Below are 21156 nucleotides of genomic sequence, written 5' to 3'. Positions count from 1 at the left end.
GGACAGAAAGGATAAGGAAGGACACGCTACGCTGGTGTTATCACTGCTCCATCAGGTAGTGCTACAGGCTGTGCTGGGTTAACAGAGATGCCAATCAGACTATTACTACAATCTCCGCAGTTGAAAACTTAAAAACAGGACGGAAGAAGGGAAGGGATGGGCTGAGGGCAGGCAAGGGGCTGGTGCAGCACCCAGCCTCCAGCCTTCCTTGCAGACAGCTGGGTTTTTTGCTTCAATGCAGCAGGTTTAAAACAGTTCCCTCTCCCCCGCAAAAGAGGAGAGTTTGCTCAGGCATTAATCAGAGCAAAGTGAGCACTAGTCAGATCTAGCTAGGAACAACCCTAACTTGACTGCTCATTAGCAAGCACCTGCTCATCTTCTAAGGAGCAGAGCAGCTACATGGCATCTGGGATCTAAGAAAGGTGTTCATTAACCACCACGGTGCTCAACACAGAAAAAACAGCCTTCCTCAGCTGTTGCGTTGAGGGAGACGGGGCCACAGAGCTCGTCAGAGCACAACTCTGCTCCCAGCCTCCTGCCACCTTGAAAGAGCCTTTTGCTTTCCTGAGATTCTCTTGGGACTGGAAGAACAACATGCTTCTGATCTGGGGACCTCAAAGTTCTTAAGGACTCCTCTCCACCCGCCTTCTGCACAGGGTTTAAATCCATGAGCCAAAGCCATGGAGTTTGTGGCAGGGAAGTGGGAGCAGAGACAACGCAGAATCTCACCAAAAGCTTTGGGATCAGCGCAGCTGACACTCTTCTATAAAGATGCTACGAAAGCTGCAGAGCAGCAGGGCTTCACAAGGCAGCAGAGCTTCTGCAGGTAGGCAGCAGGGCTTCTGCAGCCTCTCCATCGTAGCACAGAGCCGGACCCCAGGCTGTGGCTACTCACAGCCATTTGAAGGCATTGATGAGAACTGTATTCTGCAGCCTTAAAACCCAGCAACTAAAACATGTTCTAATGTGGTTTATTTTACACACAAATGCAAAAAAACCCCATCAGCAGCAATACCATATGTCAGACCAACCTTTACTTTGGAGGAGCCCAATGCACATAACCCCATTAAGGGCCACGTAAGAGCCAGCCTGGCTGCAGAAGGCAGTAAATATCAACTTTTCTGTTGTTCCCTGAAGACTGAAAGGTGGGGAAAGGGTGGGTGCACCCCCATCTATAGGGGTGAGGGATCACTACCCTGGCATACCAGGCATCCAGATGCCCAACTGCCAGCCTCTTGTCCAAGTCCGAAATTTTTCTTTATTCCAATCCGAGATGCTCACTTTGATGTGATATCTCCAATGCGTCGCTCCCCCTGACAAACAATGGGGCCGTGGGGACTGTGTTCTGGAGACAAGCTGTCTCTTGCAAAGCTTGGTGTTCAGCAGTGATTCTTCTATCCGCAGGACGTGTGTGCACAGCCCACCGTGGAGAGCAGCAGCGCCTGCTAGAGAAGAGACCTGCCCCTAACTGACAGCGCTCTCTAAGCTACTGCTTGATCTAGGCACGAATCGACAGCAAAACAAATCTTCTCAAGAAAGCCCTGTCTTCAGAGAAAGCAGTGATGGACTGGAGAGAGCTGCCAGCAAGGACATCTGTCACACGTGCCAGACCAACCACAGAGTCACTCTTCTTCTGCTGCCACCAAATCGCATCCTGCCTATAACTACACTCTGCCACCCTCACCTTATTCTCTAGGTGACTTCTACCTTATCAGACATCATTCCACATCACCAAGGTCCTCAAGGTGCAACACCATTCATTTCTGGAGATGCTGGTCCCCCTCATGCTGCTGGCCTGGACACACTCGTACACATGCCTCACCCCTGGAGGTGTTCAAGGCCAGGTTGGATGGACCTTGGGCAGCCTGAGCCAGTGGGATGTCCCTGCCCATGGCAGGGAGTTGGAATTAGATGATCTTTAGAATCATAGAATCACCAGGTTGGAAAGTACCCACTGGTTCATCGAGTCCAACCATTCCCAACACCCCCTTAAACCATGTCCCTCAGCACTTCGTCAACCTGTTCCTTAAACACCTCCAGGGAAGGTGACTCAACCCCCTCCCTGGGCAGCCTCTGCCAGTGCCCGATGACTCTTTCTGTGAAGAATTTTTTTCTGATATCCAGCCTGAACCTCCCCTGGCAGAGGTCGCTTCCAACCCAAACTCTTCTATGATTCTATGCCACAGCCGAGACAGTGGGCAGAGGGCTGCTGCCCTGTGCAAGGAGGTATGTGGTCTTGATCCTACCCCATTGTGAAGCAAAAAGCCACCACACAGCCTAATGGGCAATGTTGCCTCCAAGTTCCCAGAGAAGCTCCAAGAAATCCAACTGAAATGCCAGAATTTTAAAATACTCTAAAAGCTAAATTTTCAGAAAACCCCCTACATCCAGGCTCAGCAGTGACCAAAACAAGTGACAGCAGCGAGACCAGCAGGAACTCTCAACACTGCCCTTCTCCAGCTTTCTCCACTTGCCGATTTCCTAACCTACACATTTGCCCTGGACATCCACGATGAAGAGAGATGGCTGGAGCTGGCCGGGCTCACCAGCGTGGAGAGCAGCCACTCGTAGCTGCCCCAGACGGCCAAAGCGAGCACGCCGAGACACCACCACAGCTTTCTGCTCCGCACCTGCCAAGCCCAGCTTTAATGGACAACCCTCAAGATATGTTTTGCCCATTAAACACGAGATACGCAAGCCTGCCGCTCGCATCCATGCGTACATGCTTTACAAGCACCGTGAAAGCATTTAGAGCTTAAACCTCAAGAAGATTTAATTTAGACTACTCAACACAGAGCAGCAAGCTCTGGGCAGGGTGGTTTATAGAAGCCTCCAGTGCTCCCAAGCAGAGGCAGCTGGGAGCTCCCAGGCATCAACCACTTATTGCTTCTACCAATAGATATGATAATAAGGATCTATTTTTTCTTTAATTTAAACTATGCCAATTTATGCGCCACTGACTGAAAAGGACAGTGAATTAAAGTGCACATGAAAGAAAATCATAGCCCTCAGCACTTGCTCTCAAACAGTCTTTTAAGTCTTTTTGATGAAGGGCTGCTATATTTTGTCACCGAGTGCAATCGGCTTGATTATCACTTCTTTGTTTCGAATACTCACCTCCAAAGTCATTAAATACTCTCTTCTTAATGAGAATAGATTGGTTTTTGCTAATAAATCACTTAAATGCCATCTGCCAAAAAAAAAAAAAGAAATTCAAAGCACCGAATTCCCCCATCTCCTTTTTGCATATTTTCCCCTCAGTTTCCGATTTAGAGAGAAAAGATGTTTGTATAATCCAGCAACGGCCGCTTTCTCCTACGGGAAGTGTGAACAGACGACAGAAAAGGCTCCATTTGGCTTTGACTTGCAAAACCACTTCATGGACCACTTTGAAACAATTCAGTCAGTGGGATATGAGCTCTCTATATTGGTGTCACCCCCAGAACGTTTTGTTTTTATTCATAAGATTATTCCAGTGGAAACAGGCTGACTGAAGCTTAATTTTACTAGCAATTGTTAAATAATTCAATACCCATCTTTTCTGTCTCTTTAATGCCTCTGAAAAAATCAAAACCCTTCACAAATTAAAGGCCAAATCGTGTTTACTCTTTCCTTTTCTAAAGCAACTTTGACATCAATAAAGGCTGGTTTTGTGACTTTGGCTCAGATTAAAAGCTCTGTCAGTGAGAGTATTTATTTTATTTTATCTTCATATCAGGAGCACAGGGTTTTTTTGTTTTTAATCAAAACACTTCTTTATGTAAAGCTTTCAAAATACAAAGGCAAATTCTTCCAGTAGATCCAGCTTTCTTACTATATGGAACTGAATTCTATTAACATTTGATACCAATAAATTAGGACGTCCTTGAGGAAGGAGGATTTGTTCCCTGCACCCTCAGTTCCTCCCTCCCAAAGGCACAAGCCCACAGGCTAATTTTCCCTCGCCCAGTTTTAAAGCCTTTTCAGGAACAACCCCGACTGGCATTGGTGCTTGAAGGAGGACTTAAATCTACACGCAGCGCATCTTCTGGTTACCAAAGACAACAAAAACAAGCCTGGCCTCGAGGCTGTGAGGGGCTCCTGGCTGCAACGGGAGTTAATTCTGCCCCAAGCTGGCCTGAAGGCTTGAGACTCAAGGGATGGGTCTCCTCTGTCCCTGGAGAAACACAGCCTTCTCTCAGGCAGCTAAGAGTAGTACTTAGAACTGCGCCCAAATCCAGTCCATGCTCCAAAATGGTCTACCTAAAACGTGCACAAGATACTCCCTTTCCAAAATCCTTGGCTGGCCAAACCAGCCAAGCACGAGCCCTCTCAGATCCCTCTGTTGCATCTGTACAATGACACGCTGGTGCCTATGATGACAACATCGGCCACGATGCTCAGAGGCCGGAGAACTGTTGACCCTCCTCTCCAAAAGCTTTAATCTACTCTACAGAATGATCTTACAGCTTGTAGGGTTGACTCCCAAACCTTCACGTTTGGTGGGAATCTTGCTGTGTCGCAGTGAGGTTTGGACCAACCACACCTTCTGGATGAAACCAACATTTGTAATCCCAAAACTAAAAAGTTCTGAATAAATACTCTGCACTAACGGCAGGGAGACGGTCATCACTTGGGCTCCTGCTATCAGCTACTTCACTTATATCTCCACTGCACCCTCAGCAGAGGCTTCATAGTCTTTCAGGCAGTGACAAAAATCTGTTCATCTTGTTAAATCTGACACTCTTACAAATTATTAGACACCCTTCTTTTATGCTTTGCACTAAATCATGTAACGTTAGAAATGACCAGATGAAGAATTCATCATAAAAAGGCATGACACCAGCAATCTGAGCTTCCAAATGTCCAAAGCTTGTGGCAGGTTTCTCACACCACAGGGAATTGCTGTGAAGTTTAAGAGCTTAAAATTAGCACACTAGTGAGTGAAAGTCACTTTGTTCAGTGAGTTGACATTCGCTTTTCCCCAATACCTTTAAAATAAAAATCAAGACAGGCATTTAAAAGTGGGGTTTTTTGAAATCCGTGGCCTCAAATAATCACAAAAAAAACCCCCTCTTTACGACTAAAAGGAAAACCCAAACTGAAAAAACACTGATAAGGTTTTTGTCAAAGTATTTTGAAGCTGGTAAAGCAGTTGATGGTGGTAATTTAATCCGGAGATGGATGACAAAGTTCTTGAGGTCATGTTTCTGACCTAAATCTTCCCCCTTCCAGATTCGGAGCCCAAACAAGACTGCCATGAATTACACACTGATTACAAAAAATCCCCTCCATTTCTTCTTCTGTTAGCTTGGTTTCAAGTTTTCAAAGCTTTCCGTTCTCTTTGCCAGCCAGGAGTGACTGAATCTTCAACTTAAGAGCCACATATGTGGAAGCACAAGTCTCCAGCAACACGTTAAGGCTGGTTGTGGGTTGATTTATTCAGATGTTTATACAGGAAACTCTCTTTCCAGAAGCACCAACACCCTGTCTGTGGAAGAGCATCCATGCTGGATTAAGGTGTGGTCCAAGGTACTTGGAAGCCACAGGCATCTTTGCTATAAACCCACCAGCAGGAATGCTGACCTTCTGGATGCAAAACTGCAGCCAATATAGGGTTTGGAGCAGAATTAAGACCTCAAGAACGGAAAGCATTTGAGTGCTCAACATAGAGCTTTGGTTGCTTAAAGCAGTTTAAGAAAAGGGGCTTCAGAGATTGAGATGGATCTCTAGAATCATTATTTTATCCTTCTGTTTGATTTAAATTTTCTATGAAGGCATCAAAGAGCTTCATAAGCATCTGCAGCTGTTGTGACACGCACACACATTCCATCTCTCTAAGCAAACACCTGCACACGAGTATTTCCTTACACACCAAGTGAGGTTTCCAAAAGGAAGTTATCACCATCACCCCATGTCTCACTTCTATGGAAATCAGCTTTCCCCTTGGCTTCCAAAGCAGCTGTGCCAGAAGAGCAACAACATCTTACACCTGTCTTCATACAGAGATGGAAACGTTCCTGCAGTTGGTAGATGACAGTTCAAGTAAGGAAGCACAGGGTTTAAAAATAGTCAGCACTTTGTACGAAGAATTTTCTAGGCAGTTCGGGATTTTTCAACACAAACCAACAGAAATCCAGGAAATAATGCTTGAAATTCTGCCCTTCTCTCACATGCCACCACACGTTCAAGAGTCTGCAACATCTTTGAGTTGCTGGATGCCTTCTGAGAAAACGCCACACTCAGTGCTCAAATGTTGGTGAAATTATTTAGAATACCTTACGCAAACCTATCTGAAAGCTGTCTATCGAGGCTTCGATGTGCCGCTGTAGAACGCTAATCCTTGCAAAGGGGTGGATGCGCTACAGGAACAAGTTGTCCCAGACATGAAGATCCACTTGCATCATTCTGCTTGGCCATGGAAGGTATCCCCCCCAAGAACTGTTTTACTCCTATGGTTATTTAAAGGTTTGTACACATCCTGTGCAGACAAAAGTCTCAGGCTGTAACAGTTGCCTGGAAGAAGTCTCAGTGGTGAGACTAAAAGAGGAAAGAACGCACCATTTATGCAATTAAAATAAAGAAATATCAAGTTTTTGTGGTTTTGAATGACACCATATGACAGCTACTGGAGGCACTGAGGAAAAACAATAGATAGCAGCTTCTGGAACTAAAATACATATATATAAATACAAATAAACATATATATTAAAATACATGCAGTATCATCACCACAAATTCCTGTGGTCTTACTGCAAGTGAAATGCACAGCAACCACAGTAGGAGACCTTCATACCATTTGCAGCCTACGACTGAGAGAACAGTTTCTATTAAACACCATAAGCATTTGCTTAAGTCATGGAATTGGACACCTTCTCTCTACTCGCGTGTCGTACTCAATAACCTAAAATCACTCTGTTTCTCTCCATCTCAACCTCCGCATCATTTACACAACTGGGATGAGAGTTCGCTCTTCCCTAAGTACATTGCAAGAACTAGTCCATTAGCATTTGTGAGGCTGAGATAACAGGTAATTGGGTGGGTTAATTCAAATTATTTTCATTTAAAAAAAAACCCAGACCTAACAGCCTTTCTATTCTTTTACAATCCATAACTCTCAAAACTGATTTCCTCCTCACAGTGATTTTAATACTAATTAAATGAGCTTTTGTCTTCCGACACCAGTAAAGATTAAGTACCACATAAAACAGCTGCAGCAAAGCTCCATCCAAAGTCCAATTTAACCTGCTAGCTGTTTCCCAGCTGGTTCCCCATGCACCACAGGCTTGAAAAGAGGCTTCTTTGTCATTTCCAGAGTCACCCAGGGACTTCTCCTTCAGCCCCAACACACGACGGGGCATTGCTAACTAATGGAACTATTCAGCAGTGCTTCTGCCTCTTGGACTCATGCGATCCACCCAGCCAAGAGTGGAAAATACAGAGAGAAAGTCAGGAAATGCATTGTATTCTAAATAATCCGTTGGGACTGGTGGGGTCACAGCGTTGCTGACGGACTCACCAACCAAGCAGCAAAGATTCAAGTTTCTTTTCTCTCTGCTGGTTTACAAAAACCACTGCCAGCAGAAAAGCATGGCAACCCCCATTTCCATGCTCAGGTAAGTGTCCCTTGTCCTCAAGGCTGCTTAATATGCACTATCTGTTCGGTTGGCTTCTAGAAGAGACACAGGTGCAAGAGTGCATTTAATTGTTTCCCTGAATCAGACCCCTGGAGCCATCGATATCTCACTTATGTAATTACAAATCATGACTCTTGCAACTGCGACACAATCAGCACATCTAGCCATAAATCTTCCAGATATCAGCAAATCCTTCAAAGCTGCTTTTTGACAAAATCGGATGCAGCGTGAACTAAATAAGTCAGGTAGAAGAAATTGCTGGCACTGAGGTTCACAGCCCACCAGAGCTGCTGCAGCAGATGGGCGATGGGCCCCAAGGAGCCCGAAAACCTTCACACGCTGCCAGGTGGGAAATGAAGCATTCCTGGAGATGACAAGAACACAGATCGCACCTCTACGGCCAGATCACATCGATCAGCAATTTCATAGTATTTCCAAAGACCTTTTTTGGGCTTCCCATAGACCAGGCTGGATGTGACTTTGAGCAACCTCATCCAGTGGGAGGTGTCCCTGCCCACGGCAAGGGGGTTGGAACTGGATGGGTTTTCAAGTCCCTTCCACCCCAAACCATTTCATGATTCTATGGAGAGCATTATTTTTCTTCCTTCTTTTGTTGACACAAAGGTTTTCCAGAAACTCAGTAAACCCTGATCAACGTACATCCTTGATCACAAAGAACTGGATAAATCCTGGCTACATCTCCTAGAGCAAAGCAGGTCCAGATGTGCAAGGGAAACATGTACCTGCTTATACCCACACATTAGCACCATTTGAACCACGAAACCAAAACATCTGTGCTGACGTAGATCTCGATCTACAAGATGACCGTTTCAAATATCACTTACCATTTGCCTCTTCTGTGAGTGCTAATTTAGACATAAAACTGATTACAGCCTACTGTATCCTCTTCTGGGCAGAGGTAGTTGGAGGAGTCCAAGGCCGGCAAGGAAAGTCTAGCTGTGAAATGCACGCACAACCGAGTGCTAAGATTGAAGCTATCTCCATGTATGAGGAATTTAAATGTTAATGGAAAAAAAACACAAAAGAAGATGTATTACAGAATACAGGTATTACACCGGCATCCCTCCTAGGCATGAAGAGAAACTATTTCTTGAGAGGAAATTATTGGATAAAGCAGGAGCCAGTTTGAGACTGGGCCACATTTTAGATGGGTTTCATGCCATCAGCTCTCTTTGCCTGGATAATTACATCTTGTGAATTATCCATGAGAGAAAATTGCCTCCAAACTCATTCACACGGCTGTCTGTCTCCAGTCTTTGGTAGCGGCTGACACGCCGCAGCTCACATGCCCCCCTGGCAGACAGGGAACCCCCCCCTGAGCTGCCAGAATCTCCAAGCACAGAGAGAGAGAAAAAGAAAAAAAAAAAAAAAAAGAATAAACTACCTGGCTTCCCTCCCATTCTTCTTCCTAAAAAGTCTCTAAAAAAAACTAATGTACCTCTGTATAGTATAATTTCAGAATTTCCTTTAATCCCACGCTTAATTACATGGAGCAGTGCACTGGTAGCCCTCTCATGCAAATACTGCCATAAAGTGCATAGTTTTCATAGCATTATACGACAAAAAAATAACCGTAGCCGTTTATTTCTGGTTTGTATGTGGTTACACAACATAATACAATGAGACAGTATTTTTCATTAGCTTTTTGTTGTGGACAGTACCCATTTATCTTTCTCATAATCCTTCCCCCAGCGCACGTTAACAATACTATTTTAGTAAGTCATTTAATTATTGAACACCACTGGGAGGTTACTGGGTCTGTTACAGAAGCCCTTTCCCAGAGCACGTGTTGGAGCCCTTCCACCCCAGCTCCTTTTAATCCCTGAGCCCCAATTCCCACCCACCAGGTGGATTCCCACCCGTCCACGCTGCTGCTTGAGGCCCTGGTGGGTGGGAATCTGTAAAGATGCCTTGAACAAAGTCAACGTGGATGATCACAATACGCATCCTTGTTGCTGCTGGTTGAGCTTTCTCTGATCCCCGATTCATTGGTGGTTCAGCTCAGCAGGGCTCAAGAGCTGAGCAGGCAGAGCCTTGGGATCGCAAGCTGCAGATGCCATGGGACTCACAGGGTACCTCCTGCTCCGAGGTTGGCTCCGAAAAGGGATGCAACTGGTGCAGAAAGGTTGTAGGAAACCCAGAGTAGATCAACACACCTCTCACACCTCCCAGCTACTCCCTCTGAAGCAGTAACTATTTGCAATCTGCTTAAATGCAGAAATATGATGCTCAACATCCCATCTGCATCTTGGCACCAGACATAGGTTTTTTTGGTTTTTTTTTAAAGCTAAAATAAGCTCCAGAACAACCTAACACAACATTCTGCCCAGGAGAAGACAACTCCCACAGCAAACCCTCTACTTCTGTAACCGTAGATCATAAGTACATAAAACGTCAAGGCTGCACTCACTCGAAGCTTAGCAGGACCTGCTGGCTCTCAGCATTGAGCCAAAGAACAAAAGGTGTGTTGGTAGATCTGGAGATGGGTGTAAGTGACCAACACCCATGGGACCCTATTTAGCCTCTAGCCTTGGTGGCTGCCTTTGCAAACTGGTTTATATCTGGGGAACCTGGGGCAAAGCTACATCCTAGAAATCATAGAATCATTGGTTGGAAAAGACTCTCGAGATAACCGAGTCCAAAACCCTCCACCCTTCTTGCATTAGGTATTGACATCGCCACTCCACCTCTTCGTAGCCATCCAAATTCTCGGCCGCCCATAGCTCTCCTCCTCATCAGTCACTCCATATTCTTCCCTGTCTCTCCTCATCTCTCCTGCCACCAAACACCAGCTTCCACAAAGAGCCTGTCCCTCCCATCTCTCGCTGCCACAGCCTTCCTTAACCGCTCCCTTAAGCGCACCAAAAGGGAAATTAAAATCACATTCTTGGGAACAGCAGAACAGAAGGCCATGCAATACATTCAAATGCCATATTTGGATGGGTTCTGTTTCCTCAACACACTTTAGTCTGACAGTTTTTGAGCCCCAGCAAACTCCTGGGGTGGCATTGCAGCCACAGAGGACATCCAACACGCCCAACGACTGACTGTTTCTCTCAACTGCAGCAGTTTAATAAAAGAGGCTGCTCTTCCCTGCTAGACTTTCTTGACCTGCACATCCACGGGCTGATTGTCTACCATCCTCCAGAGGTACTAGTTTGGGCATTGGAGTGAGGTGGCCATAGGGACTGCCACACCTCGCTTGCCCAGGCTTTGGAATCCCTCAGCTTTACTTGCTGTACGTCTCTCCCTCCATTTATCCATTCCTTTAAGAAGTCCAGCAGCTTGCATTTGGTTAAAATAACTGTTTATTCCTCAAGGACTTGATTCATGTCCAGAATAAACCATCACTTCCTACGCTGATGGCCGAATATGCTGTCTGGAACAAGCAAGCCCAAAGGAAATAAAAAAGGTCTCTGTGTAAGTGGGAATGGACCTAATTTCAACTTCTAGGGAAAATACCCTTGACCAAAGCATGTATATTTCGGTTTAGGATTCAAATCAGGCGTGGATTTACACCTATGTACATGGTATATGCCCAAGGTTAAACTTTCTCCATATTATCCAAGTTAGGAGTAACATATCCCATTCACCTGGCCAGAAAACCTCTCCCAATCACAGTATCACTTCTGATAATTAGAGGTTGTCAAGGGAAAATCACTGACCTGTACACAGGGCAGCCCCAGTCTCCCACCCACACTCCCTCTCCTCCTGCTTCTGTTTGGTCCGAATTGGTTTGTCCCACAGTTTGGAGAAGCTGGGGCAACATTTCAGAGCTGCCAACCCTGTAAGCTCAAGTGTTAGAACAACCGAAGAAACATTTCTTACAAAGCGTGCCCTGAGAGGAGACCTACTTTTTATTCAAGGAAAAACAGTGCTGTATTTCATTAATTCATCCTCAGTTCATTACACACGAAAAATCACCTCATTCCTTACAATTTGCAAAATCTTAATGCTGTAATTAAGGTGAAGTGACTTTGTCATATGCAGTTAAACGTAAGACTGTAAAGATCATAGACTCATGGAATGGGTTGGGTTGGGAGGGACCTTAAAGCCCATCCAGTTCCACCCTCTGTCACAGGCAGGGACACCTCCCACTGGATCAGGGGCTCCAAGCCACATCCAACCTGGCCTTGAACCCCTCCAGCGATGCGGCAGCCACAGTTTCTCTGGGCAACCTGCACCAGGGCCTCCCCACCCTCACAGGAAAACATTTCTTCCCAAGATCTCATCTAAATCCCCCCTTTTTCAGCTTAAAACCATTCGCCACCCTTCCAATTACTGCGCTTCCTGAAATCTCACAATCCCCGATCTACACCGTTCCTTTGCTTCCCTAGTGTTGTAGATTGTTATCAAATAATTCCCTTTTCCGCATTCCTTCACCCTAGCAAAACTGCTCCCAGCTTGTGTGACGGTCTCTCTCGGCTGGCTCATCCACCCAATCCCTCTCAACCAGCTTCTTCACTTTATCCTTCTGCATTTTGAGCCACTGCACCCCGTTGACGGAGAGCACGCGGCCCCCGGGGCCTACCTGATGGGCAGCGAGGGGTCCCCGGCATCCCACCAGTCCTTGGGGGGGCTGATGTACATGCACCACAGCTCCCAGCTGTACCCGTGGGCAGAGTTCTCGTAACGCTGCACCTCAAAGTTGTCCTGCTTGATATTGTCGATGGAGGGAAGGATGACTCTTCGCCGATTTTCCTGAATTCGTGAAAGAACTGGCTCAGCCCTGAGTGGTTAAAAAAAAAACAAACAAAAATACCAACAAAGTGCAAGAAAAGACCATTAATTCCTCCTGTAATTTGCATACGGACACTGCAGCTTTCACACAGCTTGTGCACTTAAATGAGGGTAAGAAAACAGGCATTCTTGTCACCATTCAGTAAAAAGAAGGAAATAACGTGGAATTCGCTCTTTTCCCATTAACAAGTGGCATCACATCTTCCAAGAGAGTCAGCAAAACCCAGCCAGAGGGGCCTAGAGGCTGTCATGGGGCTCCTTGCAGACTCGGCGAGTGACCCCAGACTGGAAAGCGCCGCCTCTGCCTCACCTTTCCGCTTGCCCACGCTTTTATCAGCACGCAAACCACAAAGAAAGGCAAAGCACTCACGCTGCAAAGTTTAAAAGGTTATTTCTGAAAGGATGCCGAGCTTTGTCAGCCACAAGGGAGATGGTGGAAGAGGCTTCAGCACTTCCACTTGATGGGATTTCCCACCTGGACATATTCCTTGCGTGCAGCTGCCATCGGAGCACAAAGGCCAGCCAGCGGGCATGAAGCTCAGGTGCCACAGCCGTGGAGGTCTGGGGGGGGTGTTTATTGCTCTCCTACACAACTGATTACACAAATTCATGGACAAGCTGAAACTTTCGCCATAAAGAAAGCATCATTTCCATAAATCGAGGCGTTCAGCTATGGAAATGAGTTAAAGCCCCTGAACTGGACCTTCTCTTTCTGCAGAGTTAGTACACCATGTTTCCTCTGGTGTGCCGGTTAAAAATACATTAAGTACCAATTCCATATTCTGAACTATTACATTTTGAAAATGGCCATGGTTTTATAACTGAGCTTTCCTGACATCTTTACTAAGGTCACAATGAAATCAGATGATAGAATAACCAGGGACCAATTTTGCAGCACAGGCCAAGTGTACAGGAAGAAGAGGCTCAGAGAAGGTGCTGGAGATGATGCCTGGCTTGAAAACTTCCCTTCTGTAAAGCAGAGCCATATAGAATGTATTTTGTTTAAACCATGCTTTACCTAGCCTGAACTTTCCACAAATCCCAAAAAAACCACATGCCTGACCAAGGGAACACAGTTTGAGGAACCACATAAACACTCTACAGCTACAAAAATGAGCTCTGGAACACTGTAATGTGCTCAGAACAGGGAGTGTGCACAATCTTATCTCCGCAGCCTAAGAGCTACGGATCAACCCAGGCTCCATCTGCCAACACAGGAAGCAGCTTCCACCCTTGGCACCTCCAGCAACAGCAGCTGCAGAGCACCGGAGCATGATCAAGCCCACGCTACAGACGAGCTCACTCTCTACCCTTAGAAAAGATGTTTCAAGAGCTCAGTAAATCAGAGCTTCCTCTGACTATCAACAAAATCAGGTGCGAGGACTTAGTAACCCAAAGAGAGGAGTGTTTAGCTGGGAATACAGGTATCGAGATAAGAAACAGCTCTTAGAAACATCCTTCAGCTCTATTGTCATTACAACAAACCCAGTAACAGCACACAACTCTTTGTTTGCAGCTGCTGAGTCATTTTCTTGAGGATGTTACTCTGTTCAAATTAGACATAAGTAAGCTTCTCCCAACTCCACTTTTCTAAACATGGACTATTCACTTTTTAACACTTGAAAGAAAAAAAAAAAGAGATTCTCAGGCTCCTCTCTGCTCAAACTTAACCACTTGAACTTAAACGTTTTGAATCTCTCTGAATAAAAAAAATCCTTACGAAACACCCTGCCCCTCTGCACTTATTCCTAGCTGCAGAAGAAACAAATCAATCTAAAACATCTAAGCTTTGCTCAGTGGGATCCAGCTGCAAAGGGCAAGAACAGGGAAACACTTTCTCTTTCAACCCTTTGCTGGCTGGGCTTTTTTAAACTTGCAGAAATTTCTTAGGGGTACGGGAATGGGAATCAATAGAAAATATTGTATTTCATCAGCAGCCATTCAGTACAGAAGGAAGAGAGGATTTGTTTGCAAACACACCCTTACAAAATGATGAAGCGTCTTGTTTAATGCATCACACACACACTCTAACATCTTGAGGGTGAGCACCTACCAGCCGGCAGTGAACTCCACATGGGCATCGAAAAACCCAGTGATCTGGCCAGTGGCAGCTTTCCAGCCTTCAATGCGAGCTCGGATAAGGCCTTCCCTCTTCTGATTGCGCACCACTTTCACGAGCCCTGGGTATCGTTTGTTGACATATTCTTCCAGCGGTGCCTTCAGTTCCTCTAGAGAAATGCCAGAGAACCCATTGCTCAGGTACAACATTTTTCACCAAAAATAACCCCCCTTTATTAATGTATACAAGCACTCCCTGGAACCACACACCTCTGAGCACCTCTGGGAGGGATATAACCATTTAGGGTCAATCAACGCTGATTTTAAAAAGGCCACGTGATGGTGGACTGACCACAACCCTCACAGAAGAAATTTAAGGTTGCCAATAACATTGCTCTTGGACGACTAAGGAGCCCAAATGTCATCTCTGGAGGCAAAAGGTGGCAGCAAGAAGCCAGCTGGATTGCTTTACAATACCTGCATATCACCCCATTGAAAGATAAGAATAGAAAGTCATCATCCGTGCATACCAAACACTTCTGCCCTATATCTCTGATGGAGATTTTCACTAAATGGAATAGAAATGCTGCAAAAAGCCATTTGAAGTAACTTAAACTACATCAAAACCGTGCAAGAGCTTCGCTATCCTTTTTACTCAACCTCACTACTGCAGGCTTGGCATTTGCTCTGTTTTCCAAGCTTTGCCACTAGAAAAGTCAAAATTCCCTCTGCTTTTATGATGAAAGATATTTTTGGCTTCATTCAGAAGATGCTCATACCATGAATCTTCTGTTCATTGGAAACCGCAGATCGTTTAATTATGTTGTCTAAGCCTATATTGGTGCTACGACTGAGAACATAATGGATCTGTCAGCCTGCAGTCGTTAAACTTTTTGATGGTTACAAGTATTGAGTATAAAAGACACAGCACTGTGAAGGTGGAAGCACGTGAAAGGTTATAATAAGGGGCAAGTACTGGTATGGGTTTCAACAATTCAGAAAAGCACTAGCGCTCTGCCAGAAACCTTGGCCCTTGCACCTCTTCGTGCATCAGATAAATGCACAAAGATCTACCAGTGAGAAGCACTCTAAGAGCTAAGCAACACCGCTGTGTACCAACACCAACTGTTAACACCACGAAAGCAGTTCCCCAGAATCTCTTCTATCCCTATGAGGCTCTGGGACACCATAAAATTAAGATATGGTTCACGCTTTCAAATTATAGTCTACTGCCCCTCACACATACTCCCTTCTCCAGAAAAAAGGTCACTATTAATACCATTCAGAGGGTAGAATACCCAAGATGTTTGAGCACTCATGGGCTCCTACATGAAGGAAACAGAGTGGAAAGCAAAAGCATAAACAGCAAGTCCCATCTGCTGGGCTTAGCCCAAGAAATCATCAAAGGAAAGGGATTATCTGTTCTGTTCCCTTCCCTTCCACGCCTTTTTCCAGGCACAGAAAACGTGCTTTCTTCAGACTGCCTTTCTGGGATGGTTCCCCTCATTTTCCACAGAGTCTCATTTCTCTTTTATGCTGAAGTGGGAATAAAAAGCATAAAGCAAATGAGCCCCTTCCTCTATTCACAGCATCTGCATCCCACACATACTTAACTCAGCAACTTCTACTTCATGCTGAGCCACTCAGAAAAAAACCCAATATTTTATAGAGACAACAACTCTTCCGAATGGTTTTAAGGAGACAAAGACACAGATTTTTTTGACAGACGAAACCCCACAAGCACAGCACCAGAATTTCAGGTGTTTTTCTCAGAAGGAAAAGTCATTAACGCTGCAGACCACTGCATTACAGGCTAGACCAAACAATTAAAACAACTTTCAAACTTGAGGTTTAAACTCAGTTGAAGGAAAACAAGAAAAATCTTCCTGGGAATTGCTTGAGCAGCTCAAAGGAGTGCACAGCTCTAGTGAAACAGGGCAGAATTGTAACGTTGTGCCTCAAAGGCACCAAAGGGTAAAGCCCGAGAGATTCCTATGCCCACCATGCTGCATAACAGGCAGTTCATCAGGAATACCCCCGGGAGCCACAGCCACATCCTCCTCCTCTCCTTAAGGCTGCTGGATGCCAGCAGATGAAGAATAGATCTGCCAAGAGCACGAAGGCCAGTACAGCACTCCCACGGCACCTGTAAAGTGGCACGAGGTGACCATGGCAGAGAAAAACGCTTATCACGAGCGTGCTTCTAACCCACCACCCCAATCTATAGCAGATACTGGACTGTCCCTGTCCTGCCCACAACGTGAACTACAAACATCCCTAATGGGCTGCTACTCAAGCAGAGAAACATTCACAGAATCATAGTATAGTCTGGGTTGGAAGGGACCTTAAAGATCATCCAGTTCCAACCCCCTGCCACGGGCAGGGACACCTCCCACTGGATCAGGGTAATCAAAGCCGATCCAACCTGGCCTTGAACACCTCCAGGGATGGGGCAGCCACCACTGCTCTGGGCGACCTGTGCCAGTGTCTCCCTACTCTCATAGTGAAGAAATTCTTCCTAATGTCTAGTCCAAATCTGCCCCTCTCCAATTTATATTCAATAGAGACAAAAGTACTGACCAGACACCAGAAACGTAGTTCCAGACCCTCTCTACACTGAGGGCTTCCTGGACAACCTTGCAGATTTCCAGGCTTTACTCCTTGCCTTCCCTCCCATGCCCTTTGGGTGTCTATGTGCCTGTGCATGCCTTAAGGGAGAGGATGGCTGTGGATCTGTGCTGGCTTTTGCCAGTCTCTCGCCTTTCTGAGCTGGTCTGCAGCTCTGCGGGAGGAGGACACACTGCACAGCTGCTGCTGTACGCTATTTTGGTATTATGAGATACGTACTTGGAGCTCAACCGAGTGTCCAACCGGCAGGCACAGAGATGGGGTAGGCTTTGTATTTCATTGCTCTGCATATCCACAAGTGCAGGTGTGGAAAATCCAGCATTAGGAAACATAAGCAAAGTTCTAGTCTTGTGGAACGTTCCATAGAACGCTCAAGTATCAAGTGGGGCTTGGCCCACATCTTGTCTCACCAATGAACAGGGCTGACGTTGCCATGTCAAAAAAGCATCAGTGGGAACCCCAGCGCTGGCACAGCTGCGCTGTCAGAACTCCCTTGGTCCTGTGGGACCAGATGTGCTCTGCTCCCTCCATGTGAGCTCCAGCAGGCTGGAATTCATAACTCACTCACAAATCTAATCTTAATCCAAGTCATTTGTAGCCATCTCTAATTTTACCCTGCGTTTTCCTTTACTTGGCAGTCGCTTCATTGCATGCCATTAGCGTAACAGGAAACCAACTCGCAGTGGCGCTGACATGCATTGTCAGAACGTCTGGCTCCGGGCTGAGGATGCAGAGAGCTGTTGCGTTGAGGTCAGTAGCAGCAAAGCTTTTCGTCTGTCATATTAACTTAAGAACTGTTTCATCCTCAACCCTGTGTCTTTGCAGCACATCCCAGTGTGCTGGGAGAGGAAGGTTGGGAGCTCCGCAGTAGTATGCCAGGAACTAAATGAGTTGCACTACTGGACAGTAGCCGATATCCTCGCTTAAGGGAGACCCTTCACACAAACTGGATACCTGGCCTTTGGATCTGCTCTTTCCAGGAGTTGATGTAAACTACAGCAGGGGAGAAAGCACCTCACAGATAACTCGCTGTCATTTTCCTCCCCTCTGCCTTGCACAGGGTCACAGCGGTGCTTTCGCCCCTTCAGCTCGTTGCTGAAAATGAGAATCGCCACTAGATACCGAGCTGATAACAACCCTAGCATGATAATCAGCTCAGTGTTCATAAACTGAAACTCTGGATGCAAAGTAACAACAAAACCAGGAGCCGAGATGGGAGCACAGCTCCCTTCATCCTTCCTAACCAAAAGAACACATCTTTATGCTGTGCGCTCGTGAGGTAATCAGCCAGGTGGATCTATATGGGCTACACAACCAGTAATTCGACCCAAACTCAGCGCTGCAATGGAATCTAGACATTCCTTTCTCTTCTGCACCCTATGGCACTCTTCCTTATCCCCCCAATTTGCTCACGCACCCTTTGAGGAAGTGTAACAGAGTACCCTTCTGAGCACACCCACATCATTCCTAAGCCATAATTATTAAAGATGCAATCCATATTTGCACATGGAAGTACTTGTTAACGTTTGGTTTTTGCCAATGCATGAGCTGCTTCTAAGGAAGATTTGCAGAGAGAAACTCTACTGAAAATGCCAGCAGGTTCAATTTCAATCCTGCCTTTTGTTCACATCTATCTGTATCGATCTTCACTGAAGGGCAAGTCCAAAGAACTAGAATCCAATAGACCTGTTGCTCTATTAAAAAACCCATCTGCCAGCTGCCGTGACTTATGTTATCTATTGCAAAGTATTTTGTCACTGACATGAGCTTTCTGGGAAACGGGCCTGCCAAAGAAATTACACCACCTGATACCACTGACAGTAACCATGTCACAGACATTAGCCCAGGAGCAACAGCAGGAACATCCACTGTTCAGCATTCCACACCACAAATCCCACCCAAATCCCCCCAAATCCTGCTGAAATCCCCAGAACTAAAGGTGGGAACTGCTTGGTGCCCCAAAAAGAAAGAAGCAAATATCAACAGCAACAGAGGAGCTCAAGGAACTCCCAACAGCAGAAAAAAAACTCTTATTCAACAACGTCCAGGTGGTCCAGGTGATCCTAGGGAGTGGACTGCACCTCCTCTACACCCCTAAAGAAAACATAGTGGTGTTTCCCAGGCTGAGCTGGGTGGGAAAAGTCTACAGAGCCCAAGCCTGTTATCAGAAATACCGAAAACTCGAGGGCACAGGAGCCTGGCTGGGAGCATTCCAGTGCTCTGGGGGACACCAGCATGCCCTTGTCCCACGCTCTCACCTCCCTCAAACACCAAAACCATCACAGGCTGGAATTCCACAGCACAAACTCACAAAGCAAGCTCCTTTATTTAGCAGGCAAATAGTGAATATGAGAATTTTTGCAGCAAGACTCAGAGCCAGGTGAGTCTCCAAAGCTGTTGATGTTTGCTTGCAAATATTGAAGAGGAAACTGTGAAAAAAGGAGCAGGTGCATGAATCAGTTCTTACACAGGGTTATAGGCAAAGCTGGTCCCACCAGGTGCATTCGGCTGCCAGCCTCTGCTTCCTTTGGTTCACCAAAATAGACAAACCAAGGTTTGCTGCTCTCCTCCACATCTTGGCAGGGCATGAAAGTCTCGGATCCAAACACCGGTGGGACAGCACCAGGTCAGCTGCAATTAAGCAACTCATCTTCAGCTTGAGCAACTAGAATAATTAGGCACTTGGGTTGGACCAGCGCCTAGGAGAAGCTGAGATATGACTCAGCTTCTTGAAATGCTGTTAAAAGCTTCCTCTAAACACAAACACACACAAAACACAAGCGAGCCACCTCCTGGGACAGTGTGCACGAAGTGCTGTTGTTGCTGTTGAAATGAGCTGCAAAACAAGAAAGCGATATATCAAGTCTCAGCTAATACATTACACCGAGGTAAATTACAACCCATCGCATGTCTCCCTGGGAGCAGCCAGCTCCTTTAAGCACTCTTTCATCCAAAGGTTTTCTTTTATACCGAGATGTTTGCTTTTCAAAGAGATATTATCCCAGATTAAAAGCACTAAAAGGCAGACAGCAAAAAAAGAAAGCAGGTGATGATTAAGCAACAAACTCAGACAAAGTGTGCAGCTGTGAGATAAGGTAACATCTCAGGGGCACATGGCTGCATCTCTCCAACAACCCAGGAAACATGTTATCACTCAGAAACACAACCTGCACACTGGCTTTGTATTACACCCCTGCAACAAACACAAACAAAAGCAGCCTCTGAAAAAGTCTTTTTGAAGTATAATGTGCAGCTCAAGGGAGAACGGGGTTCAAATCACAATTCCCCAAGCTGTTTCCTTTAAGGAGAGATTTTTCTTTTCCCCCCCAATGACAATGTATTGATATCTTTTATCTATTTACAGCTCAGATATAAAGAATCTGAATGACTGAGTTTATTAACTTTTAATCTCTTATGGCATACTTTTATGTTGTGTGGTGGTGTTGTACATTCCACATTACAACAAAGATAAGAGCAAGAAGTGTCTAATGAGTCTTCAGAAGCAATTTGTTCCAGTCTGAAAACTACAAAGCACCAGAAGGTTTTGATGGTGGGTCTGTACTTAGTCAGTGGTCCACCTGAAGGGCCAACACCAGCCAGGGGTGGCCAGCGTACGCAGCTCTTGCCTCCATCCCTGGGACCGATTTTAAAACATGAAGTTGACTTGGAAATCCCAGAAGCCTTTTAATATTTGGTTTGGGAACACGCTTTGTTCTTCAATTCCCTGCACAAGTTCCATTTCCTCTTCACGCCTGTGTACAGAGCTCTCTGAAACCCCTCAGCATGCAGCAGTGCCACGGACTTTAGAACATTTTCCAGAAGTTGCTTCTTGCAGCTCACCCGGTACAACACAGCTACTGGGTTTGAGCTCCCTTGCTCTCTGAAGGCCAACTCTCTTTCAGGTGTACAAAGCCATACCTGGGCTTTGTGACCAGCCACCCACCCTCAAACACACATGGCTGCTTACAACAGGCTGTGATAATTCCTCCTCTTATTCAATCACGGACACTGAAGTCGCACCCACGCAACCCCATCCTCTACTCGGCACTCGTGCTCAATTCTCCAGGATTCATCTCTAAATCTCAGAGCTCAT

At 45.8% G+C, this 21156-nt stretch overlaps 1 protein-coding gene across 1 annotated transcript in view; it reads right to left on the bottom strand.

Annotated features, from left to right (window-relative positions):
• Positions 1-21156, bottom strand: part of GALNT17 (polypeptide N-acetylgalactosaminyltransferase 17) — a 220469-nt gene that overhangs the window by 117557 nt on the left and 81756 nt on the right. Inside the window, exons 4-5 of the mRNA XM_009567029.2 lie at positions 14431-14605; positions 12169-12366 (exon numbers count right to left, since the gene is read on the bottom strand). Coding sequence (XP_009565324.1) covers positions 12169-12366; positions 14431-14605 — 373 coding nt within the window. The remainder of the gene's footprint in view (positions 1-12168; positions 12367-14430; positions 14606-21156) is intronic.

Source organism: Cuculus canorus, chromosome 20, assembly GCF_017976375.1.
Source record: "Cuculus canorus isolate bCucCan1 chromosome 20, bCucCan1.pri, whole genome shotgun sequence".
Classification (NCBI taxonomy): Eukaryota; Metazoa; Chordata; class Aves; order Cuculiformes; family Cuculidae; genus Cuculus; species Cuculus canorus.
This window is presented reverse-complemented; position numbering and strand designations above follow the sequence as displayed.